This window comes from Trichosurus vulpecula, chromosome 5 (assembly GCF_011100635.1).
Source record: "Trichosurus vulpecula isolate mTriVul1 chromosome 5, mTriVul1.pri, whole genome shotgun sequence".
Classification (NCBI taxonomy): domain Eukaryota; kingdom Metazoa; phylum Chordata; class Mammalia; order Diprotodontia; family Phalangeridae; genus Trichosurus; species Trichosurus vulpecula.
The window spans coordinates 28,270,945-28,297,648 of NC_050577.1; the positions used below are offsets into that span (position 1 = coordinate 28,270,945).

The window sequence follows — 26,704 nt, forward strand, 5'->3', positions numbered from 1 at the left end:
TTCTTGTAAACAGCATATTGTAAGATTATGGTTTTTAATCCATTCTGTTATCTGCTTCTGTTTTATGAGAATGTTCATCCCCTGCCCCTTTCAGAGTTATGATTTCTATCTGTGTCTTTTTCTCCATCCTAATTCCCCCTGTTTATGCTTTTATTTCTCCCTTTCCCCTTCTCCTCAACAAAGTTTTGCTTTTGACCGCCACCTTCCTCAGTTTACCCTGCCTCTTTATTCCCCTCCCTTATCTTACCGTTTCCCACTTGCTACTTCTCCCCTCCCTTCTGACCACACCCTCCCTTTCCCCCCCCCCCCTTACCCTCCTACTTCCCGTAGGACAAGTTAGATTTCTAAACTTATCAGGGTATGTTATTCCCTTCTTGAACTAGATCAGATGACAGTAAAGCTCAAATACTGCTCTTCTCCCTCCCTTCTTTCCCTCTACTATAATATGTCTTTGTGCCACTTCATTAGGTGTAATTTACCCTTTTCTACTACCTCCTTACTGCTCCTCTCATAGCCCTCCCTTTATATCTCTTACTTATATTTTATATCTTTACCTCAGTTAATTTATACAGGCATTCACAACCTATGTATATCCCTTTCAATTGTCATAATAGCTGTACCATTCTCAAGACTGACTTATATATGTATATATGTATGTATATAAAACATACATAAGATGATATAATCCCACATAAAGATGTAAACAACCTGCCTTTATTGGTTAATAAGGTTTGTGGGGTTTTTCCCCCTGGTTACCTTTTTATGTCTCTCTTGAGTTTTGTATTTGGAGATCAAATTTTCCATTGAGTTCTGGCCTTTTCCTCAGGAAGGTCTGGAATTCCCTTATTTCATTGAATGTCCATCGCCTTGCCTGAAATATTATGCTTAATTTTGCTGGGTAGTTGATCCTTGGTTGTAGTCCCAGCTCCTTTGCCCTTCGGAATATCATATTCCAATTTCTCTTGTCTTTTAAGGTGGAAGCTGAGAGATCCTTCGAGATCCTGATTGTAGTTCCATGATATCTGAATAGCTTCTTTTTGGGTGCTTGCTATATTTCCTCCTTCAGTTTATAGCTCTGAAATTTGGCTATAATATTTCATGATGTTTTCAGTTTGGGATCTCTTTCAGGTGGGTGATCGGTGAATCTTTTCAATGACTATTTTGCCCTCTGGTTCTAGGCCCTCTGGGCAGTTGTCTTTGATAATTTCTGCGAAGATACTCTCAAGGATCCTTTTTTCATCGTGGATTTCCGGTAGACCAATAACTCTTAAATTGTCTCTCCTGGATCTATTTTCCAGGTCAGTTGTTTTCCCAATCATGTATTTCACATTTTTTTTCTATTTTTTCATTCTTAACATTGTGCTTTCCTTCTTCCTGGTGCCTCATAGATTCATTAGCTTCCACTTGCTCAACTCTAATTTTTAATGAGTTAGTGTTTTCATTTTTCTTTTGAGTCTCCTTTTCCAATTGGTTGATTTTACCTCTCAGGGTGTCATTTTCTCTCTTTAGATTCTGTATCTCCATAGCCATTTCACCAATCTTATTCTTTAGGGACTTGATTTCGTCTTCTTTTAGCTCCCTAATTTGGTTTTTAAAATCCTCCTTTAGCTCTTCCAGCAATGCTTTTTTGGGCTGGATAGTAGTTCATATTACCTTTTGAGGTATCAGACACGTCTATAGTGTCATTGCTTCCCTCTTCCATATTGATATGTTGATCCTGCCTGTCTCCTTAAAAGGAATCTATTGTCCTCGTTTTTTTTTTTTTTATTCTTCTTCATGTTTGTTGTTTTGCCTTTTCTTGGTGTTACAACGAATTTCTACATTTGGGCCTCAGGGCTCTCTGTCTCAGCTTTCTTATTCTGGGGCTTGTGAGTCTAGAATTATAGTCTTCAGTTTCCTGAGGTGTGGGGAGGCGTCTGGCTCCCTGGCGTCTCACTCCAGCACTTGCTTTTCAGCAATGGTCTCAGCTGTTTGTTGTTTGAGCTGATCTCTGGCACTTCCCCTGGGTAAGCAAGATGACGTCTGGGCTCCTGGTGTTGACCCCTGCTGACTCTGCCCCTCTGGGACTAATGAGCTTCCACTATTTGTCCTGTGAGGCCTCACTACTTTCTCCTCTGTTTCAGCTTTCTTTTTTTCCCGGAGGAATTCTCTGGGTGAGGGTGTGGGGAGGGATTAGAGCTATTTACCTGGCCATTATGTCTACAGGAAGTTCAAGAACCCAAGTTTCTGGGCTGCAAGTATCAGGAATGGGTATTTTGCTGGCTGGTGTTGAGTTGCACTGCCTCTCCTCGCTTCCACAGGCTGCCGTCCTGTGTTGGGTGGCCTGGGGGGTCTCCGCCAGTTTCGGGTGCCCAGCTTTCTCCCAGCCTGTCTCCCACATGGATTTCCCGGTTAGCCACTTCCACTTTGGTCTGGAGCAGCTCCGCAGCCGAGCACTCTCTGAGCCTACAGATTCGTGCCTTTGGCCTTTCAGACTCTCCCTGCTCGGAAATTTTCCCCATGGAGACTCCTCTCAGTTTCTGACTCTCTCAAATCTGCTCAAATTCACTTTTTTATGGGAATCTGACAGACCTTGTGAGAGAGCTCTGGTAAGATGCTGCCTTCATGTGGCCATCTTGGCTCCGCCCCCCAGATTCACTTCTTAAGAGGTATGTGAAAGAATTTGTGAGAGAGCTCAGGTATATCCCTGCTTTCCCTGAGCCATCTTGGCTCTGCCCCCAAGGAATTACTTTCTTCAGTGAGCTTTTGTGCCTTCTTTTCCATTTGGCCAATTCTACTTTTTGAGGAGGTTTTTTTCTTCAGAGAATTTTCGTGTATCTTGTTCCATTTGGCCAATTCTGCTTTTCAAGGCATTCTTTTATTGGATTTTTGTGCCTCTTTTACCACTTGGCCTATTCTGCTGTTAAGGTGTTATTTTCTTCAGTATTTATTTTTTGTGCCTCCTTTACCCAGCTGTTGACTCTTTTTCATTATTTTCTTGCATCACTCTCATTTCTCTTTCCTCTACCTCTCTTACTTGATTTTCAAAATCCTTTCTGGGCTCTTCAATAGCCTGAGACAAATTCATATTTTTCTTTGTGGCTTTGGATGCAGGAATTTTGACTTCGTCGTCTTCTTCTGAGCGTGTGTTCTGATTTTCCTTGTCACCAATGTAACTTTCTATCATCAGATTTTTTTCCAATTGTTTGCTCATTTTCCAGCCTATTTCTTGACTTTAACTCTATGCTGAACTGGGGTTCAGCTTACCAAGTGGAGGGGACACTATCCCAAGCTTCAGATTTTTGTGCAGCTGTTTTCAGAGGTAATTCTGAGAACCTCTAAGTTTTTGGCTTTTCCAAGGTGGTATTCTCTAGGGAGAGGCATGTTTACTACAATCCTATACTGTGCACTGGTTTGTGAGAAAGCACAAGCGCTTTTTTCAGCCTTGGAACTGTTACTAGAATCCCTGCTCTCTTGCAGCCCCAAGTTCGTCTTCGGTAGTGCTCCTCCTTGCACTGGGGCTAAAACCCAGGACTACAAGCCTGATCCAAGTATAGGCAATGAATCAGAGTCTTACCCTGGTGTCAGTGAAGGGACCCTTGTGAATCTCCTTCTGACCCACAGTCTGATATCTTTGCCACCTGGGACTGAGATGTCTGGAAACCTTCACTTCTGCCATTGATTCAGTTGCCCCCAGGCCTACTCATGATTTAATGGGGCCCAGTCTGTGTTGGCATGACCTTCAATGGACTGTGCTCCTTTCTTACCTTGGTGCAACAGACCTTTCCTGCAAATCTTCTAAGTTGTCTTGGGCTGGAAAATTGTTTAACTCCATCTTTTTGTGGGTTTCATTGCTCTGGAATTTGCTTAGAGTCATTATTTAAAGGTGTTTGGAGGGGTTTGGAGTAGAGCTCAGGCCATTCCCTCCCTACACTCTGCCACATTGGCTCTGCCCAATTCTAGAATGTATTTTTAAAAACAATTCAGCACACAATTGAATTTTATTTTTTATAATATTTTCTGAAAATATTCCACATGCTGTTTGACAAGCTTTGCATGCTCCCTGGAGGTCCGCATATTCTACACTGGGAATCCCTGATACACACACACACACACACACACACACACACACACACAGACACACACATACACACGCATACACACAGTCACTACAGTGGCTATTTAAGGGCAGTAAACCCTTGAGTGTTTGTCTCATCTAGACACAGTGGGAATCTGGATAGAATCTGCCAGTCCAAATTTCACAAAGAAATATTCTCTCTCACTAACATTAATTTGATTTGAGGTCCTAATCTCACTCTTCATTTATCTCTGTGATTAGTCTTCAGCCTTGGAAGAAAGACATAGTATGAATACATCATTCCTCATTCAGTACTTCCTCTTCTCCTCTCATTTGGGTCCCTGCATAAATACAATGGGTGAGAGCTCCTAAATTGTGAGAGACAAAGCCAGCCCTGTATTATGTGGGCAGAATCTCTGGGTCTCTGGCAGAAGCTCATTAAAAATCACAGACTTGCCTTACTAAAATGCTGCTGCTTCTGCCAATGTGGATGAGGATGAAGATAATATTTGGGGATTATTAGCTACTTCCTGGTAAAAAGAAAGGATAGAGTAGGAAGAATACTATTCCAGGTTTACATTCTATTCACACTCAAAATTCCTTCTAAGGTGTATTGGAAATAAAAATTAGGTATTAATCCATGGAATATTTCAGAATGCTTGGACAAAACCTATGTCAATGAATCGAGGCTCTCCAGATGCCTTTGAGGCATCAAAGGATTTTACGTTTAGCTTCTGGAGTAACAGAGAGGTTGGATGACTTGTCCAAGGTCACATGGGAAGAAATTTGATCCATGCTTCAGGATTCCAGGTCCAATACTCTAACCATTGTTCCATGTTGCCTCTCCTGAGAGACTCAGTGGACAGGAACTTGGTTTCAGAGTCAGGAGGACCTAGGTTCAAATCCTTTCCTGGGTCACATTTGGGTGTGTAACCTTAGGAAATTCACTTAACATCTCAGTGTCTAGGAAAACTCTTAGAGACATTAAATCTCAGGGGAGTTGCCTATTACTCTTGGTAGAGAAACTTGGAAAATTCTTTGCCTTGAGTTGCTTGTATCATATATAGGTGCCTCCTTGCATTTTGAGATGCATTCAAAGAAGACTAGTAGCTCTACAAAGTGATAGTATTTTCTTCCTTCCTTCCTTCCTTCCTTCCTTCCTTCCTTCCTTCCTTCCTTCCTTCCTTCATTCCTTCCTCCCTCCCTCCCTCTCTCTTTCTTTCTTTCTTTCTTTGTTCCTTCCTTCTTTCTTTTCTTTCTTTCTTTCTTTCTTTCTTTCTTTCTTTCTTTCTTTCTTACTTTCTTTCTCTTTCTTTCTTTCTTTCTTTCTTTCTTTCTTTCTTTCTTTCTTTCTTTCTTTCTTTCTTTCTTCCTTCCTTCCTTCCTTCCTTCCTTCCTTTCTTTCTATTTTTTTTTACCTCGAAGGGATATTTATTTCACAGAAGACAATAAGTGAATCAATAGTGAGGTAGACAATACATTTGTCTTACCTTCATGAGGGACTTGGGTTCAACCCAAAATCTCTAATTTTTTGGTGATGTATCATTAATTTTACCAAACCTTAGTTTTTTCATCTGTCAAGTGGAGCCAAGACCTATCCATGCCATTGACCTCACAGAATTATGGTAAAGGTCCAAGAAGGTAAATATATTGCTAGTCTTGCTCTACATGTAAAAACATCAGAGGAACATCTACCATAAATGACTTGATTAATAAGTGTAATATAAAGAAGAAAATCACAAAATTTCATTATGGGAGAAATGCATATTACACTGTTCTATTAATTACTAATTATTATTTTGTGATCCACCCTTTTCTTATCATTTCTGTCAAAAATCAGACTTCTGAAAAGGTTAGTCAATCTCTGAAGGCCATGGCTGAATGATGAGATTAGCTCCTAGCGCTCAAGCAGGTAGGACTCCACCCAAACTGAAAGACCTAATTTCTGTTCAGAGTTGAGAAATAATCTAGTCTGAGCAAGGTTTGTCTGGGGGAACAAGCCCCTCTCCTTGATCCCTTTCATCAGAGAATAGGGCCACCCAAGTCATGAAGGAAAATCCTAGTTGGAGAGCTTCTGATGGAAATGGCTTCCTCTGCCCACATACCTTGAGGGTGGTAAGCCTCATGATCAAGCCACATTCTCAGCAGGAGTTGCTGAAGACTTTTAGCTCACCTCCTTGGTCAAAGTCCACAAATCAGGGTTGATTTTCACTAGTCAGGGAAGTTCTCTTTCAGAAGGGCTTTAAGGTATTTCATGGCCTTCCTTGATGCCTTTGATTACCAAGACAAATCACTGGCCATCGCTTCATTGACTGCTGGCTAGTTCAATTAATAAATTGATTACCAATTACCCAGAAACTCAGTGTCTTGGGTTTTCTATTTGACTCAAGCATCAAGTTGAGCTCTGGTGGGCCAGATACTTTCTTGGGTCTTACTCATCTGTTCTGTGATGCCAGCCTCCACAGAGCCTTTGTAGCAATCAATGAGGTAGTAGAAAGATGCCTGGGTTCAGACACTGGAGACGTGTGTCTCCAAATCCTGCCTTTACCCTTTTTGGCTGTGTCTTAGGTAGATTTATTTCATAGAAGACAAGAAGTTATTAAATGATAGCATAATGGACTTGACATTACGAGGATCCTGGGGTCAATCCTAAACCTCACACTTGCCAACAAAGCCCATTCCTCAAAATGCAAAGGAGTCAAAGCCGAGTTGAAAGTAGAAAAAATTTATTAGAAGAAGAATCAGACAATTGTGCCAAGGCACCACAATGCAAACTACAAGAGAACCCAGATCCCAGAGAGGTAGGGGAGATTTATGTTTGAAAACCACAAAGGGCAGTTTCAGTGAGGGGTTGGAAAAAGAATGGACAATCTTTTCCAGGAATAGGTGGGACTCATGAGAAGCAGGATGTTTTGCTGGAACAGTTGACCACAAGGCTGGTTTGGGCCACTTTTGGGTGAGGGGCACAGCTCAGCAAGTTCAGCCATGGAACCTCAGCAAAGATATCTGGGAGTCAGCAAAATTTTGACTCATTTCAGACTCCTCATTAGCTCCTTTCAGCAAATGGTCTTGTTGTGCATCAATTGCACCTGGCTGATAACTCATAGAAAACAGACATATTAATCTGAGGGCTACCTAACACATTCCTCCCTTTTGGCCAAGATGGCCAGAAGGCCTACCTCTGACTCAGGAGGCATGATCTGTTACTACCTTGTGTGGTTTCCTCTGGCACAGATCTACCAAGATGTGAGGTTTCCATTTCTTGCTGGGTCTTAAGGAGAACTCTCAAGGGGATATTGCATTCCCTCTCCTCCCTTTAAAATGTGGAAGGCAGAAAGAAAGAAGAAAAATAATTGCAGCCATGACATTATTAACAGGGTCCACAAAAACATATGAATGAAATAACAAAGTACAAGGCAAGCAATAAAATTCAGAAACAAAAAAAACCCAAACAAATTGCCTGTTTGTTGGTCAGATTTGCCATATAATCAGCCCAGGCACAGTCTTGGGAGAGCAGTCTCTTCAAGATGTTGTCTGCTTCAGGGCCCACTTGAGGTGGCCCTTGAGGCCCTAAGCAGGTTTGATGGTCCATTTGGGGACTGGAGACATCTTCAGATGATCTAGGAATCCACACCCTCAAATTTGGCAGCTGTGAGAGTATTCAGAAGGATCTTGTAGGTACCCTTAGGTTGAGGGGGGAGAATGAACAGGTACAATTCCTTGAATTCGGCAAAGAGGTGTCCTACTCTCCAAATACCTGTAACATGGAAACAATAACTGATCAGTATGGGGCCAGTTTTCAGATAAGAAATATGGGCTGCTTGAGATGTACAATGTGAGAAAACTCTTTGCATAAATCTTTGGATCTGAGTGAGTTTCTGGTCCACATCACATAGGTCCTTGGTTAAGGGTCTCTAAACAACACAGAGATTGTCCAGTTTCCCAGCCATGCAAGGCTAGGTTTAAACAATACAATAAAGTTTTCTCCCAATTCCCACAATTAAATAAAATTTTCTCACATATCAGATGTTTGACTAGATCCACAACAGAATAGATACTAAGCTAGTTCCAGGACTGAGTCACAAGATGGTATGGTTCACTCAGTTTCCACAATTAACCACTTGCTGTACTTATCACTTCAGTTGACTCAACATTCCTCTTTTTCCTTTATGGAGTAGTGGGCAACCCACTATCCTCCATGGATTACTTATGTATAAGCCAAATCTATAAGGTTTTTCATAAATTTACAAGCATAATGATATTGTCAGGTTACAGGCAAATTACTTAGAGGTCTCACAACAGACCAGTTTTGAGAAGGGAGATTTACACGTCCCCAACATAACCAAGAAAATGTAAATATAAACATCATGAAACAGATGATCAATATTAACTCAATATTAACTCACACCAAGTCTCCTTGTATCTTAGTATCCCATTCTCAATGTCCATTTAATCAGCACATTTTGAGTCCCAGATATCTCATATAGTCATCTGGTCCCTAGATAGCTGCTCTTGGACAATAGACTTCATTCTCAGGACAGTTCTGAAGGCAGCTCTTTTTCACTTATTCCCAATCTAGAGGTTCCTAGGTAATTCTTCTAGTAACATGGCAATACAATTTAGTACAATCACTTAAATTTGGTACTCCAATCTTGAAAGTTAAGAGAATTTCAGTTTATTTATTTTCAGTTTATTTATTTGCTGTTTCCTTCCTGTCAATTGGGCCAGAACCAGCCTCTAACTTGTGGGTAGCCAGAGACAAACAAACAGAGTAGGTTAGAGACAGGGGAGTCAAGGCACAAAGAGAAGTTTAATTAATTTTAGGGTGAGGAAAATTATGTTTGCAAATGGAGTTCCCCTCCCCTCCTAAGAAGGTGTGGGATTAATGTGATTAAAGATCTTCCTCAAACATTAATCCCCTTAATAAGGCTCAGGTGGAGCTAGTTGAGGGAAGCTCAATTTGGGGAGGCTTGTTTGTAGAAAGGCCCACACCCTTTGCTAATTAGGTCATGAGAGGTGTGAAACCCTCGGGTCCTAGAGGACACAGGCAATCAGATAACTAGGATTCCTGAGTGAATGTGTATGGAGGAAGGCACCAGCAGAGGGGAGGGTTACAGGATGGCTTAGTTCCCTGCTGTGATATTGTGTTGTAATTTCCTTGATGTTATAATGAAGTACACTTACTGGTTTTGGGATACAATTGCTGCTGCATTGAATTGGAGTTATTGGTTTTGGGATTTGATCCTCTGGTGTCTGAATAAATGTTCTACTTCTTCTGCCTTCTATACGGAGAGTCTCCTATATTCTTCCATACAGAACTATACAGACATATTCATGGTCACTATTGATATTGTGACACTTGCCTTACAGAAACAGAAGGAGGGTTTAAGATACTGGACTAAAGGCAGTTCTTGTATGCATCCTGGGCTGGACCATGACATAATCATTTTTAGGTCTTGAGTTACTGCTCCCACCAGCCCTGTAACAGCAGTATTGTCTCAATTCTTGGGGGTCGTGGCTACCCTGTGGGGCACATAACCAGAGTTCTGTGATGGGAACAGGAGTGCGGTGTCTATCAGTGACAAGGAACAGGGATTGTGAATATATGATATATGGCTCTGGAAAATAGGGGGAGCTAAATCCCTTAGTGAACATTAAGTGATGGTCTAAGCAATACACTTTGCCAGAGGGTGATATTATTCTAAATGCAAAGGATTATTGTTATGCCAAGCTCAGGATACAGCCTTCTTGCTGGGCCTTAGCTCTGAGAAATAGGCTATCTCCAAAGTACTTTGCCATTTCCCCCTTTTAGCCAAAGGTAGGGGTCTGAAAGAACCCATACTTTCATGGCCAATAAAGGAGAGGCAGGTATATGTCACCTGATATGCCCAGAGTGTTCATTCTTTGAGGGTAACTATTGCTGAAGTGTGTCCCAGGTAATCTATTGCTAACCATTGTTGGAGTGAGAGGGGAGCCAAGAATGTCAGAGTGAGAAAATGCCAACACAAACTTTAATCAGGGCTTTGGTGGTTGGGTACAAAACAAAAGGAGAAAGATAGAAAACACAAAAAAAACCAACAAACACAAAAAGGAAGACAGTAGACTAAGCCCTTGTTTGGAATCTTGGGACAGCTGTCTCATCTGGATGTTGACTGCTTCTGGGTCTGTCTACCTGGGAATAGGAACTTTCTTCAGATGTTCCAGTTTCCTAGCCATACAGGGCTAGGATTAGACAATGCAGTAAAGTTTTTTTTTTCACAGTTTCTATAACTGCATGATTACATTAAGTCATGTACAGTTTAAATTACTTAGAGGGCTCACAATGGACCAATTCTAAGAAAGTAGATTTACATGTCACCAAAGTGACCAAGAAAACGTAAACGTTACCATCTTTGTTCTCAGGACAATTCTAAAAGGGGCTTCCCTGGTTCCAAATCCAAAGGTTGCTAGATAATTCAGACAATATAATTTGCTGTTTTATCCTTACCAAAATTCTGTACCTGATATAAGAATCTTTTTGAAAATTTATGAAGTTCTAACTGAAAATGAATTCTTCTATCCTTTAAGATTATTAGAGAGATAATTTCGAAAATGGGAAAATAATTTAAGGTTCTGTACTATTATCAATGCATTTTGTGTAAAATCTAATTAATCCTCAAGTAATATAGCCTTAATCCAACTTTGAGAATTTATTATCAAAATATATTTCTAAATTTAAAACTAAAACTCAAAACCTGAATTTCCATGATATATAAACTTTGGGAACTAATCATTTACATATACATAATTGATATTAGAGAAAACAGTCTAATCCTGTTGCTTTTTTCCCCTAAAATCTGCTATTCCAATTAATTAAAAAAATTTATTACATTTTTGTCTTATTACTTTGTTTAATCATTCCCCCCTTTGGGGGATATCAACCATTTATTATAATTTGACCATAAATATAGGTTAAAATTGTAAGATGTTCATACTTGAATCCGGTTATAATAACTCAGTGATGTTCCAGTGTCAATCTATTATTTCAGTTACAGCAAATGGAGAAGTTTTGAACTCAGTGGATAATTTTACTTACCTTGGCAGTATACTTTCCAGGGATATACACATTGATAATGCAGTTCATACATACACACAGACACACAGACACACAGACACACACACACACACACACACACACACACACACACACACACATATTGCCAGAGCTAGCTCAATGTCTGGGAAGGTCCAAAGGAACCTGGGTCTCCCTGACTATGAGGCCAAATTCCTTTCTACTACATCTTTCAGGATATGTGTTGTGGTGATGGAATCTGGACCCCTAAAAGGAAAAGACCACGTCTTTGAAAGCAACACAGTTCCTAAATTTTCCCATATAACCCAGTCCTTTGGGTCTCACTAGAGCCATCTGGCCCATCCCAGCCCACCTAGATACTCAATAATCCTTTTAACAGCACTTTAACTGTGTCTTTCCCACCACTTAACTCCTTTCATTGTCTATACCTGGCCCACCCCAGGCTATTTACCACTCCTTAATCTCATCCAGATCTTCTCACTGTCTTTCACGTATATAAATACCAATCTCACCCCCGTCAAATTTCCAGATTTACTAGGAATCTTGCCCACTATACAGGTGTTACAATAAATCTCACTAGGTGCTGCTAGGTGGCTCAGTGAGTAGAGCATTGACCCTGGAGTCAGGAGGACCTGTGTTCAAATCTTGACACACTTGGCACACTTACTAGCTGTGTGACCTTGGGCAAGTCACTTAACCCCAATTGCCCTGCCTTCCCCCCTCAAAAAAAACCCAATAACAATAAACATCACTACTTTGACTGAAGGAAGGCTTGAGTGTGAATTCTTTCCAGGCAGGTCCCCCTATATCCTTACATTTTAGGGTTCCCATCACCCCAAACATCATCAATATAGACTAATGGTTCGAGTGCTGGGCCTGGAATTCTGAAGAAGGGATCAAATTTTTGCCTATGTGATGCTGGGCAAGTTACCGAACCTCTCTTATCCCTCAGAAGCTAAAGGAAAAATCCTTAGCCTAGATCAAAGGAATCTGGAGAGCCCTGATTCACAGACATAGGTTTTGTCCAAGTATTCTGAGATATTCCATGCATTTATAAGTTATTTCTTTTTCTAATAAATCTTAGAATGACTTAGAAGTGAAAAAACAATGTAAAACTGGGAAATAATGTCCTTCCTACTCTATTTTCTATTTTGTACACTGAGGGACTATTGATCCCTATGTATTATTTTTGTCTTCATCCTCATTGATAGAAGCAGCAGCAGTGTTGCCTTCATCAGGCAACTCCATATTTCTGAAGAGCTCCTGCCAGAGACCCAGACACTCTGCTCACAGAAAACAGGGGTTGGTTTGTCTCCCACCATTTAGAAGTTCTCACTCATTGCATTTGTGCTGGGACCCAAATGCAAGGAGAGGAGAAAGCAGTGTACCCAGGATGATGTCATATTCACACCATGTCTTTCTTTCAAAGCTAGAGATTCATCACAGAGTGAAGGGAAAAATGAGATTAGGATCTCAAACCAAATTAACGTTAGTGAAAGAGAGAATTATTTTTTGAAATTTGGAGGAGAAGATTCTACCCAGAAGAAACAAAAACTAAAGGGTTAACTGCCCTTAAATGCTCAGTCCCATGCCCATATAGACACTCCACCCCCACGCACATACTAATATATACACGTGTATACACACACACACCACACACACACACACACACACATACATATATACATGCATATATATATATATATATACATGCATATATATATATATATATATATATATATATATATATATATATATATATATATGCAGCCCATATAAACATCAATTCCCAATCCTGGATGTGCAGATGCTAGGAATTTTGGAAAGCTTGTCAAGAGCTTGGAGAATATTTGGCAACTGATTTAATTATCCCTTTGAAATTAATAAATAATTACTTCCTGAATTGCAAAGGGAGCAGTTAGGTGACACATTAGATAGAACAGCTATCACGGAGATAAGAAGACTCATGTCCTCAAATTCAAATTCAGCCTCAGACACTTAGTAGGCTGTATGACCCTGAGCAAGTCATTTTGCCCTGTTTACTTCAGTTTCCTCATCTGTAAAATAAGCTTGAGAAGGAAATGATAAACCATCTTTGACAAGAAAATGGGGTCACAGAGTCAGATATGAATGAAATAAACAACAAAAATATGCATATGCACAGTAAATACTAGAATTTATTTCATTTTATGAAATAAGAAATATAAAATAGCAAAAATTCAAGCAGTATAGCACTGGAAAAGATTGAAATCCAAGGGCCTCATAGAACATTCTAAGAACATGAAACAAGAGTATGGAAACCATAGCCATCATGTGAGGCTTTTTAACTGATGAAACAGGATTAATTTATTGTGCAAATTCATAAGCAGACAGGATCCAGTGAGGACAAGAGCATTCAAAACATTTGTGAAGGATCCTCCTCCTCCTCTTGCAGTGTGCAAGGCAAGTCTCCAGTTGGAGAAAAGGGAGTCTCTTCTTCATGGCAAAGTAGGTGATAATCATCCTCTTCCAGGGAAGGCTGGAAATTAAAGGTCTCCAGCCAGGGAGCCTAGTGGTGGGCTGAGAATTCCTCCCTGCAGAAATGCTCAAAGATAAGCATTGCAGCAAGCACAAAGAGGAGAGTCCATTGGACAGAGAGTCATGGGACCAGCCTTTGATCCTGGAAGTGGAGGGCCAGGAGAAAAGATGGGTGTGACGGGCACTGTGAATTGAATGAGGTAGAACCTATAAATGATCGACTGCTGGAGGACATTGTAAAAGGCAAGAGTGCCAGAAGAATACTCCAGGTACACCCCGACCCTGGGCACAGGGCTTCTCACTCGATGGTTCAATGATCCAGGATATGTTTTTAAATAGTAATCCTCTTCATTCTTGACACAACAAAGCAGGAACACAGAAACAGAGGAGTCCACATACCAACCCCACCTTCTCCTCAAATGCAGGGTATGGATCCCCAGTGTCCACTGAGGTAGTTGAGCCACATCTACCTCCCAGTAATGTCTGCCTGAACTGAAGGCCTGCTCAGCAAAGACATAATGGTGGACAGTGTCATCAGGGTGCTCGGTCTCCACCTGCCAGACGTCTGCAGCCTTCACACTCTTCAGATCCTCAGAAACAGTCACAAAGGGATTGTCTACTGTGGGATCCATTGTAATGTCCACTCTGAATTGTCTGAGCATCTCGATCATGCCAGGGATGGGGTATTCTCTCAGCTCTGGGACGTCAACATTGATCCTTTGGGGCAGCATTGACTCAGTCCTTACCAGCAACTGCTTGACATCCTGTAGCAGATCCAAATTGGGTTGGTGGTCAGCTTCCTGCAGAGCTAGCATGAGGTCCAGGAGGGCTTGCCTATGCTGGGATAGTCTGTCCTGGCTTGCCCTTTTGTCTTCCATTATCTTTTCAAGACATTGACGTTCTGCCTTCTTCAGGAAGTGGTGTAGCTTGTTATATTCTCCTTCGATCATCCAGTACCAGTCAACTGCAGGTCTCTTCCTCTGGTTAAGAAGCTCCTCAGCTTCCTCCAAATGCTTCCCCAAGTGGCTCTGAATGTGCTGCAGCTTCTTCCTGCACTTGTGAGCAGCCTCTTCTACAGGAGACACTTTGTGAGCCCCATGCCCTGGGCTTTGGGAACATCTCACACACAGTGGTGTCTGGTCATCTTCACAAAAGAGCTTCAGCACTTTCTGGTGCCTGCCACAGTGGCTCTGTCCTTCAGTACTCTGCAAATGCAGGAAGCAGAGCTCTTTGCCCGTGTCAGTCAGTTGTGCTAGGATGTTATTGACTGGGAATTCTTTGACTGGGTTCACTTGCCTGCATTCAGGGCAAAAGAAAGCTCTAGCTCCAAGTATCCAGCTCTGGGAGAGACATGCTCTGCAAAAGCTGTGCCCACACCAGATGGTGACTGGCTCAGAGAAGTAGCTCCTACACATGCTACAGGTGATTTCCTTCTGAAGCTCCTGCACCTTTTCCAAAACAGCAGCCATTCCCCTCTCTCCAGTAGCTTCTTTTCTGCAGGTGCTGAGATGAAAAGACTTCAGCGTCGGGTGAGGGCAGTGCTCCTGAGAGGCAGGATGGTCTCCTTTTATAGGAGGTAGCCCCTCCCCTTTAGGGCCTCACAGGGAAGGTGTGAACTCCTCTACCCTGGAAACCTGCATTTCAACCTGTTAACACTTGCTGGTTCTGGCAGCCCTGAGGTTCCAGAGTTCACACCTCTGGTAGATTCTTTTGGATGGGCAGGTTTCCCCAAGCTGAGAATCCTCCTATAGCCTATATCTGATTGGTAGGGGAGGGAGGCATGAAGGGATAGAGTTTGGGGAATTTTGAGGGAGTCAAGGAACTTTTTGACCAGGAGGAGAGACCTGTTGTTGACTGGCACTGGGTGATCGAAGGAGACTATAACAAGCTGAACCATTTCCTGATGGAGGAAGACTCCCACTGTCTTGGAAGGATCAAGGAAGAGGAAAGGGCAAGCCAGGACAGACTATCAAGCATAGGCAAGACCTCCTGGACCTCGTGCTAGTTCTGCAGGAAGCCGGCCACCAACCCAATGTGAATCTGCTACAGGATGTCAAGCGGTTGCTGGGAAGGAGTGAGTTAGTGCTGTCCCAAAGTGTCAATGTTCTCTTCCCAGAGCTGAGAGAATACCCCATCCCTGGCATGATGGAGATGCTCAGATGATTCAGAGTGAACATCGCAGTGGATCTTGCAGCATTCCATTCTGGTGTGACTGTATCGGAGCATCTGAGGATCTGAAGGCTGGAGAAGGCTGGCAGGTAGAGACTAAGGATACTGAAGACTGCTTTCCATGCTGTCCTTGCTGAGCAGGCCTTCATCTCAGGCAGACAGTACTGGGAAGTGGATGTGACTAAACTACCTCAGTGGACACTGGGGATCTATACCCTCTATTAGAGGAGGAGAAGAAAGAGGAACACGGAGCCCTGGGCCTCTGCATTCCTGCTTCAATGGATCAAGAAAGAAAAATGTTACTATTTACAAACCTATGCTGGATCATTGAACCACGGAGTGAAAGGCCCTGTGCCCATGGTCGGGGTGTATCTGGAATAAACCTCTGGCACCTCTTGCCTTTTACAATGTCCTCCAGCACTCGATCATTTATAGGTTCTACCCCATTCTCTTCACAGAGCCCATCACACCCATCTTTTCTCCTGGCCCTCCACTTCCAGGATCAAAGGCTGGTCCCATGACTCTCTGTCCAGTGGACTCTCATCTTTGTGCTTGCTGCTATGCTTATCTTTGAGCATTTCTCCAGGGAGGAATTCTCAGCCCACCACCAGGCTCCCTGGCTGGGGGCCTTTCATTTCCAGCCTTCCCTGGAAGAAGATGATTATCACCTACTTCATCATGAAGAAGAGACTCCCTACTCTCTAACCTGATACTTGCTTTCCACAGTGTAACTGAGGGGGATCATTTTCAAATGATTTATTTATTCTGTTATACTCTGCTCCTGTATTTATAAAATAAATTAATTTATTCTACATTAAAAAACATGCATGAGCACTGTGGTCCTGTAATCTTGTTTAATTTTTTCTTAAAATGTATCAAATTTCAGGGGGCAGATCCAAGATGGCCGCTTGAAGGCAGCATCTTACCAGAGCTCTCTCACGAGGTCTGTCAGATTCCCATAGAAAAGTGAATTTGTGCAGATTTGAGAGAGTTAGAAACCGAGAACAGTCTGCATGGGGCAAATTTCCTAGCAGGGAGAGTCTGAAAGGCCACAGGCACGAATCTGTAGGCTCGGAGAGGGCTCGGTGCAGAGCTGCTCCAGACCAAAGCAGAAGCGGCCAGCCAGGAAATCCACGTGGGAGACAGGCTGGGAGAAAGCTGGGCACCCCAAACCGGCGGAGACCCCCTGGCTACCCAACACAGGATGGCAGTCTGTGGAAGCGAGGAGAGGCAGTGCAACTCAACACCAGCCGGGAAAACACCCACTCCTGACGCTTGCAGCCAAGAAACTCAGCTTCTTGAACTTCTGGGAGACATAATGGCCAGATACACAGCTCTAATCCCTCCCCTCCCTCACCCAGAGAATTCCTCCGGGAAAAAAAGAAAGCTGAAACAGAGGAGAAAGTAGTGGGGACTCATGGGACAAATAGTAGAAGCTCATTATTCCCAGAGGGGTAGAGTCGGCAGGGGTCAACACCAGGAGCCCAAACGTAATCTTGCTCCCCCAGCGGAAGTGCCAGACATCAGCTCAAACAACAAACAGCTGAGACCATTGCTGAAAAGCAAGTGCTAGAGAGCACCAATAGGGAGTGAGATGCCAGGGAGCCAGACCCATCCCCCACACCTCAGGAAACTAAAGGCTCTAATTCTAGACTCACAATTCCCAGAATAAGAAAGCTGGGACAGAAAGCCCTGAGCTACATAGACAGGAACTTGTTGTAAAGCCAGGAAAAGGCAAAACAACAAACTTGAAGAAGAACACAAAAAAACCCAAGGACAATAGTTTTTTTTATGGAGACAGGCAGGATCAAAATACCAATATGGAAGAGGATGGTAATGACACTATAGATGTGTCTGATACCTCACAAGGTAATGTGAACTGGTCTCCAGCCTAAAAAGCATTGCTGGAAGAACTAAAGGAGGATTTTAAAAACCAAATTAGGGAGCTAAAAGAAAATATGGAAAAAAACCCACTGAGGAAATCAAGTCACTAAAGAATAAGATTGGTGAAATGGCTGTGGAGATTCAGAATGTAAAGAGAGAAAATGACACCCTGAGAGGTAAAATCAACCAATTGGAAAAGGAGACTCAAAAGAAAAATGAAAACACTAACTCGTTAAAAATTAGAGTTGAGCAAGTGGAAGCTAATGAATCTATGAGGCAACAAGAAGTAGGAAAGCAAAACGTTAAGAATGAAAAAATAGAAAAAAAAATGTGAAATACCTGATTGGGAAAACAACTGACATAGAAAATAGATCCAGGAGAGACAACGTAAGAGTTATTGGTCTACAGGAAATCCACGATGAAAAAAGGAGCCTTGACAGTATCTTCGAAGAAATTATCAAAGACAACTGCCCAGAGGGCCTAGAACCAGAGGGCAAAATAGTCATTCAAGGAATTCACCGATCACCCCCCTGAAAGAGATCCCAAACTAAAAACACCAAGAAATATTACAGCCAAATTTCAGAGCTATAAACTCAAGGAGAAAATACTGCAAGCAGCCAAAAAGAAGCAATTCAAAAATCGTGGAACTACAGTCAGGATCACGCAGGATCTCTCAGTTTCCACATTAAAAGATAGAAGAAATTGAAATATGATATTTCGAAGGGCAAAGTAGCTGGGATTACAACCAAGGATCAACTACCCAGCAAAATTAAGCATAATATTTCAGGCAAGGCGATGGACATTCAATGAAATAAGGGAATTCCAGACCTTCCTGAGGAAAAGGCGAGAACTCAATGGAAAATTTGATCTCCAAATACAAAACTCAAGAGAGACATAAAAAGGTAACCAGGGGGAAAAACCCCACAAACCATATTAACCAATAAGGGCAGGTTGTTTACATCTTTATGTGGGATTATATCATCTTATGTACGTTTTATATATATATACATATATATATATATATATAAATATATACACATATACATATATAAGTCATTCTTGTGAATGGTACAACTATTATGACAAATGAAAGGGATATACATAGGTTGTGAATGCCTGTATAAATTAACTGATGTAAAGATATAAAATATAAGTAAGAGATATAAAGGGAGGGCTATGAGAGGAGCGGTAAGGATTTAGTAGAAAAGGGTAAATTACACCTAATGAATTGGCACAAAAACATATTATAGTAGAGGGAAAGAAGGGAGGGAGAAGAGCAGTATTTGAGCTTTACTGTCATCTCATTTAGTTCAAGAAGGGAATAACATACCCTGATAAGTTTAGAAATCTAACTTTTCCTACGGGAAGTAGGAGGGGAAGGGGGGAAAAAGGGAGGGTGTGGTCAGAAGGGAGGGGAGAAGTAGCAAGTGGGAAACGGTAAGATAAGGGAGGGGAATAAAGAGGGAGGGTAAACTGAGGAAGGTGGCGGTCAAAAGCAAAACTTTGTTGAGGAGAAGGGGAAAGGGAGAAATAAAAGCATAAACAGGGGGAATTAGGATGGAGAAAAAGACACAGATAGAAATCATAACTCTAAACTTGAAGGGGATAAACACTCTCAGAAAACAGAAGCAGATAGCAGAATGGATTAAAAATCACAATCCTACAATATGCTGTTTACAAGAAACACATTTGAAACAGGGGGATACGCATAGGGTAAAGGTAAAAGGCCAGAGTAAAATATATCCTGCCTCAGCTAAAATAAAAAGAGAAGGTTTAGCAATCCTAATCTCAGACAAAGCAAAAGAAAAGATAGATTTAATTAAAAGAGAGAAGGAAGGAAATTATATTCTGCTAAAAAGAACCATAAACAATGAAGCAATATCATTGCTTAACATATATGCACCAAGTGGTAAGGCATACTAATTCTTAGAGGAGAGGTTAAGCGAGTTATAGGAAGAAATAGACAGCAAAACTATAATATTGGGAGACCTCAACCTCCCCCTTTCTGAACTTGATAAATCTAACCTCAAAATAAATAAGTAAAAAAGTTAAGGAGGCAAACAGAATTTTAGAAAAGGCACATATGATAGACCTCTGGAGAAAACTGAATGGGGATAAAAAGGAAAATACTTTCTTCTCCACAGTATATGGCACATAATCAAAAATTGACCATGTACTAGTGCATACAAATCTCACAATCCAGTGCAGAAAAGCAGAAGTAGTCGAAGCATCCTTTTCAGATCATGATGCAATAAGAATCATTTTAATAAAGAACTATGGAAAAATGAGCTAAAAACTAATTGGAAAGTAAATAATCTAATTCTAAAGAATGAGTGGGCCAAAGAACAAATCAGAGAAACAATTAATAACTTCACTCAAGAGAATGACAATAATGAAACAACATAGCAAATCTTATAGGATGCAGCAAAAGCAGTTCTTAGGGGAAGTTTTATATCCCTAAATACTTACATGAATAAAATATGGAAAAAGGAGATCAATGATGGGTGCATACAGCTAAAAAAGCTAGAAGAAGAGCAAATTAAAAGCCCCCAATTAAATACCAAATTAGAAATACTGAAAATCAAAGGAGAGATTAATAAAATTGAAACCAAGAAAACTATTGAATTAATAAATAAAACAAAAAGCTGGTTTTATGAAAAAACCAATAAAATTGATAAACCTTTGGCCAATTTGATTAAAAAAAATAAACAAGAAAATCAAATTACCAGTATCAAAAATGAAAAGGGTGAGGTCACTTCTAATGAAGAGGAAATCAAAACAATAATTAGGAATTATTTTGCCCAACTGTATGCCCATAAATTTGACAACTTTAGAGACATGGATGAATATCTACAAAAACATAAACTGCCAGGTGAACAGAAAAGGAAGTAAAATTTCTAAATAAGCCCATCTCAGAAAAAGAAATTGAGCATGCCATCAATGAACTCCCTAGGAAAAAATCTCCAGGGCCAGATAGTTTTACATGTGAATTCTATCAAACATTTAAAGAACAACTAATTCCAATACTTTGTTGACTATTTGGGAAAATAGGTGAAGAAGGAGTCCTACCAAATTCTTTTTTATGACACAAAAATGGTACTAATACCCAAACCAGGTAGAGTCAAAACAGAGAAAGAAAATTATAGACCAATTTCTCTAATGAATATTGATGCAAAAATTTTAAATAAAATATTACAATAAGATTGCAGCAACTCATCACAAGAATAATACACTATGACCCGGTAGGATTCATTCCCGGAATGCAAGGCTGGTTCAATATTAGCAAAACTATTAGCATAATTGACCATATCAACAACAAAACTAGTAGAAACCATATGATCATCTCAGTAGACGCAGAAAAAGCCTTTGACAAAGTACAACACCCATTCCTATTAAAAACACTAGAAAGCATAGGAATAAATGGAACCTTCCTTAAAATTATAAATAGCATCTACCTAAAATTATCGAGAAGTGTTATTTGTAATGAGGATAAGCTAGATGCATTCCCAATAAGATCAGCGGTGAAACAAGGATGTCCATTATCACCCCTTTTATTCAATTTGGTACTAGAAACGTTAGCTGTAGCAATAAGAGAAGAAAAATAAATTGAAGGAATTAGAGTAGGAAAAGAAGAAACTAAATTATCACTTTTTGCAGATGATATGATGATTTATTTAGAGAATCCTAGAGAATCAAGTAAAAAACTAGTAGAAATAACAAACTTTAGCAAAGTTGCAGGATATAAAATGAATCCACAGAAATCCTCAGCATTCCTATACATTACTGAGAAAGCCCAACAGCAAGAGATAGAAAGAGAAATTCCATTCAAAGTTACTGTAGACACTATAAAATATTTGGGAGTCTGTTTGCCAAGACAAACTTAGGGCCTATATGAACATAGCTATGACACACTTTTCACGTGAATAAAGGCAGATCTAAATAAATGGAAAAAATATCAGTTGCTCATGGTTAGGCCGAGCTAATATAATAAAAATGACAATTTTACCTAAATCAATCTATTTATTCAGTGCCATACCAATCGAACTACCAAAAAATTATTTCACTGAGCTGGACAAAATAATAACAAAATTCATCTGGAAAAACAAGAGGTCTAAAATATCTAGGGTATTAATGAAAAGAAATGCTAGAGAAGGTGGCCTAGCCATACCAGATATTAAACTGTACTACAGATCAGCAGTTATCAAAACTACCCAGTACTGATTAAGGAACAGGGGTGTGGATCAGTGGAATAGGATAGGTACAGAAGATGGAGAAATCAGCAACTATAGCAATCTACTCTTTGATAAACCCAGAGGCCAGCTACTGGGCTAATAATTCACTATTTCACAAAAACTGTTGGGAAAATTGGAAAATGGTAGGGCAGAAACTGGGCATAGACCAATATCTTACACCATATACCAAAATAAAGTCAAAATGGGTTCATGATTTAGGAGTAAAATCTGATACTATAAGTAATTTGGGAGAGCAAGGAATAGTTTACTTCTCAGAATTATGGAAAAGAAAAGAATTCATGACCCAACAAGAGATAGAGAGCATTACAAAATGCAAAATGGATAATTTTGATTATGTTAAATTGAAATGTTTTTGTACAAAAAAAGCCAATGCAACAAAAATTAGGAGAGAAGCATAAAATTGGGAGAAAATCTTTACAACTATTATCTGTGATAATGGCCTCATTTCCAAAATATACAGGGAAATGAGCCAAATATATGGGAATACAAGTCATTCCCCAATTGAGAAATGGTCAAAGGATATGAACAGGCAGTTTTCAGAGGAAGAAATTAAAGCTATCTATAGGCATATGAAAAAAATGCTCTGGATCACCAAGGATTAGAGAAATGCCAATCAAAACAACTCTTAGATACCACATCTCTCCTGTCAGATTGGCTAAAATAACAAAACAGGAGGATGATAAATGCTGGAGAGGATGCGGGAAAATTGGAACATTTTTACATTGCTGGTGGAGTTGTGAGATGATCCAGCCATTTTGGAGAGTAATTTGGAACTAAGCCCAAAGGGCCATAGGAATGTTCAATCGCTTTGACTCAGCATTCTAGAATTGGTTCAGAGCCATTTTTATAGGTTTTTGGAGGGACTCGGCAGGGAGGTCATGCTAGTCACTGCATTCCAGCTTCCATCTTGGCTCTGCCCCACAGCTCTATGGATTTTCAAATCGGACTTGTCAACAGATGCCTTGTGGACAGAAGAGTCTATCAGCAGGTTCTTATCTTTCCCCTTCCTTACCCAATGGGATCCCCAGTCTTCTCAAGAATCCTTTTCATCATTCCCTTTCCATCCACTTACTCAGAGTGAAAAAAGTTGAGATTAGCAAGGGATTTCTCTGGCCGTTTATTGCTCCCACACATGAAGGCCATCCCCAGGATAACAAATGCAAGAAATGACTGTCGGTTCTGGGCTGCGGGAGGAAAGTAGCCACCCACATTGGAATTCTCTTGACTCTTTACTATTGCGGTGACCTCCACATCCGCTTTCCTGCTAACTGGCTCAAAACCTCAAGGCCTACCCACATGCCAGCCAGAATTAGGATGCAGGCAACACAAGTCAAGGACTTTTCCCAGTCTCTCTACAGAGAGCAATGGGCACCTCCCATGGCACTTAGGATCTCTAAGAATTTTCTGAGGAAATGAGATGTGAAGTGACTCTCCTGAGCTAACACACCCAAAAGTGGACCAGGAGATGATTTGGACCCAGGTCTTTCTGACTGCAGCCAAGCCCTGTCCACTGTACCTGTGAGCACAGGTAATATTGCATAGAAGTTGGAATGTTGCACCTGGCATCCCTAAGAAGGGATCAAGGTGTTGCTTCTGTGACCCTGAGGACATCATCCAACTTCTCTGATCCCCCAGAAGCTAAAGGCAAAACCTTAGCTTAGACTCTCAAGGGAATCTGGAGGGCCTGGATCCACTGAGCCTGTTTGGAAGAGTTGTTTCTATTCCTAAGAGATATGAGAAGGACTTAGAGGTACAAACAGAATGCAAAGCTGGGAGACCTCCTCCCTGCTACTCTAGTCTCCCTTTTGGCTTGCAAGTCATTCACAATCCTCAAGCTTTCTCATCCTCTTCATCCTCAGAGTCAGCAGCAGCAGCAGCCTTAGCAGCAGCCAAAGCAGCAGCAGCAGAAGCAACATCTCCATCAGGTAACTCCCTGTTTCCAAGGAGCCCCTGCCAGAGACCCAGACATTCTGCCCACAGAAAAGAGGGGTTGGCTTGTCTCCCACCATTTCAAAGATCTCCCCCATGGCATTGCTGCTGGAACCCAAATGGGAAGACAGAAGGACGAGCTGTAGCAGGACTCATGTCCTGTTCCTACTATGCCTTCCTTCCAAGGCTAGAGAGTCATCATGGAGATGAGGGAAAAGAGAATAGAATCTCGACCTAAATGAGTGGTGATGAAAGAGAGGCTTTCTTTCTGAAATTTGCACTAGAATGTTCTGCCCAGACTTTCACTCTCTGTCTGCAAGAGACAAACAGCGCCCTTAAATTAGCCATACGTGCAGCCGATATATACATCGGGCATTCCCAATTTGGCATCTGAATATTCACAGGGAGTAGAGCAAGTCGATCATGGGGCATTGGGAATGCTTGCCAGCTAATACTATGATGCCTTTGAAATCCATTGTATTTCTGAGGTACATAAAGGGGCAGCTAGATGGGGGCCAATGGATAAAATATGTGACCTGGCATCAGGAAGTCTTATTTGTCTGAATTCAAATCTAGCTGCAGATACCTAGTAGTTCTGTGACCCTGAACCAGTCATTTAACCCTGTTTGTCCCAATTTCTTCAACCTTACAATGGTGTGGAGAAGGAAATGCCTAGCCACTGCATCGCCTTTGCCAAAAAACCCAAACCTAAACACACAAACCCGAAACCAAACCTAAATAGGTCACAAAGTGTTGGAGAAGAATGAAGTAAAATAAAAAAAAAAACACACTGAACCAAAATATGTATAGGCAGAGAAACAGATAAAATGCATTTTATTTTGTATCAAATAGAGTTCCACGTCGGGTTTCCAGAAATTCCGAGGAGATAGGACTGGGCAATATTCAAATCAGCTTCCACTGTGGAAGACAATCTCCAGTTGATGAGCAGGGAAGCTCTCTTTTGTCAGGAAGGGGGTGATGCTCATCTTCTTGCAGGGAAGGCTGGAAATGGAAGGCCCCCAGCCAGGGAGCCTGGTGGTGGCCTGGGAATTCTTCCCTGGAGAAATACTCAGAGAGTTGAACAGCAGCAAGCTCAAAGATGAGAGTCTAGTGGACAGAGAGTCATAGGACCTGCCTTCATTCCTGGAATGGGGGGGCCGGGGAAAAAGATGGGTGTGACGGGCTCTGTGAAGAGAATGGCGTGGAACCTATAAATGAGGGAGTGCTGCAGGACATTGTAAAAGGCCAGAATGCCATAAGAGTGTTCCAGGTACACCCCGACCCTGGGCACAGGGCCTTTCACTCGATGGTCCAACGATCCGGGATAGGTTTGTAAAAAGTAATCCTCTTCTTTCCTGACACGGCGAAGCAGGAATGCAGAGGCCCAGGGCTCGGTCTTCCTCTTCTTTTTCCTCCTCAGAGAGGGGTTAGAGATCCCCAGTATCCACTGAGGTAGTTGAGTCACATCCACCTCCCAGTAGTGTCTGCCTGAGCTGAAAGCCTGCTCAGCCAAGACATAGTTGCCAACGGCAAGCTCAGGGTGCTTGGTCTCCACCTGCCAGCCTTCTCCAGCCTTCACACTCTTCCGATCCTCAGAAACGGTCACAAAGGGATTGGCTGCTGCGGGATCCATTGTGATGTCCACTCTGAATCTTCTGAGCATCTCGATCACGCCAGAGATGGGATATTCTCTCAGCTGTGGGAAGACAGCCTTGGCCCTTTGGGACAGCACTGACTCACTCATTTCCAGCAACTGCTTGACATCGTGTAGCAGATCCAAATTGGGTTGGTGGCCTGCTTCCTGCAGAACTAGCGTGAGATCCTGGAGGGCTTGCCTATGCTGGGATAGTCTGTCCTGGCTTGCCCTTTCCTCTTCCTTGATCCTTCCAATACAGCGGGATTCTTCCTCCATCAGGAACTGGTGCAGCCTGTTAAATTCTCCTGCCACCATCCACTGCCAGTCAACAGTGGGTCTCTCCTCCTGATCAAGAAGTTCCTCAGCTTCGTGGAAATGCTTCTCCAGGTGGCTCCAAAGGTGCTGCAGCTTCTTTCTGTGCTCGTGAGCAGCCTCTTCTACAGGAGACAGTTTGTGAGCCCCATGCCCTGGGCTTTGGGAACATCTCACACACAGTGGTGTCTGGTCATCTTCACAAAAGAGCTTGAACGCTTTCTGGTGCTTGGCACACTCTCTCTGTCCTTCAGTACTCTGCAAATGCAGGGAGCAGAGCTCTTTGCCCATGTCGGTCAGCTGTGCTAGGATCCCATTGACTCCTGGCAATTCTTTGACTGGGGACACTTGCCTGCATTCAGGGCAAGAGAAAGCTGTAGCTCCAAGTGTCCAGATCTGGGAGAGACATGATCTGCAAAAGCTGTGCCCACAGCAGATGGTGACTGGCTGAAAGAAGTAGCTCCTACAGATGCTACAGGTGATTTCCCTCTGAAACTCCTGCAGCTTTTCCAAAATAGCAGCCATTCTCCTCTCTCCAGTGGCTTCTTTTCTGCAGAGGCTGAGATGAAGAGACTTCAGCTCCACTCGAGGCAGTGCTTCTGAGGGGCAGGATGGCCTCCCTTTATAGGAGGTAGCCCCTCCCCTTTAGGGCCTCCCAGAGGAGGTGTGAACTCCTCTAGCCTGGAATCCTGTTAACCCTTGCTGCTTCTGGCAGCCCTGAAGTCCCAGAGTTGTCCCCTCTGATTGACTCCTTTGGAAGCCCAGGTTTCACCAAGCCGAGAGTGCTCTTAGGAGGAATGTTATGAAAGCATGCCGGTTGAGCTCAGTGGATTTTTCGAGTCTGAACTGTGCACAGAGGTACTGTGGACAGAAGA

General features: G+C 41.9%; 2 protein-coding genes across 2 annotated transcripts; both read right to left on the reverse strand.

The window, feature by feature from the left end:
- Positions 1 to 13,714: 13,714 nt before the first annotated feature.
- On the reverse strand, positions 13,715 to 15,115 carry LOC118850831 (tripartite motif-containing protein 43-like). The gene has a single exon (XM_036760483.1). The coding sequence runs from the start codon at positions 15,113 to 15,115 to the stop codon at positions 13,715 to 13,717; it is 1,401 nt and encodes a 466-aa protein (XP_036616378.1).
- Positions 15,116 to 23,782: 8,667 nt separating this feature from the next.
- LOC118850832 (E3 ubiquitin-protein ligase TRIM11-like) lies at positions 23,783 to 26,354 on the reverse strand. The gene is made up of 2 exons (XM_036760484.1): positions 25,017 to 26,354; positions 23,783 to 23,902 (listed from the first exon to the last, which is right to left on the reverse strand). The coding sequence occupies exons 1-2, from the start codon at positions 26,352 to 26,354 to the stop codon at positions 23,783 to 23,785; spliced, it is 1,458 nt and encodes a 485-aa protein (XP_036616379.1).
- Between the last annotated feature and the right edge of the window lie 350 nt (positions 26,355 to 26,704).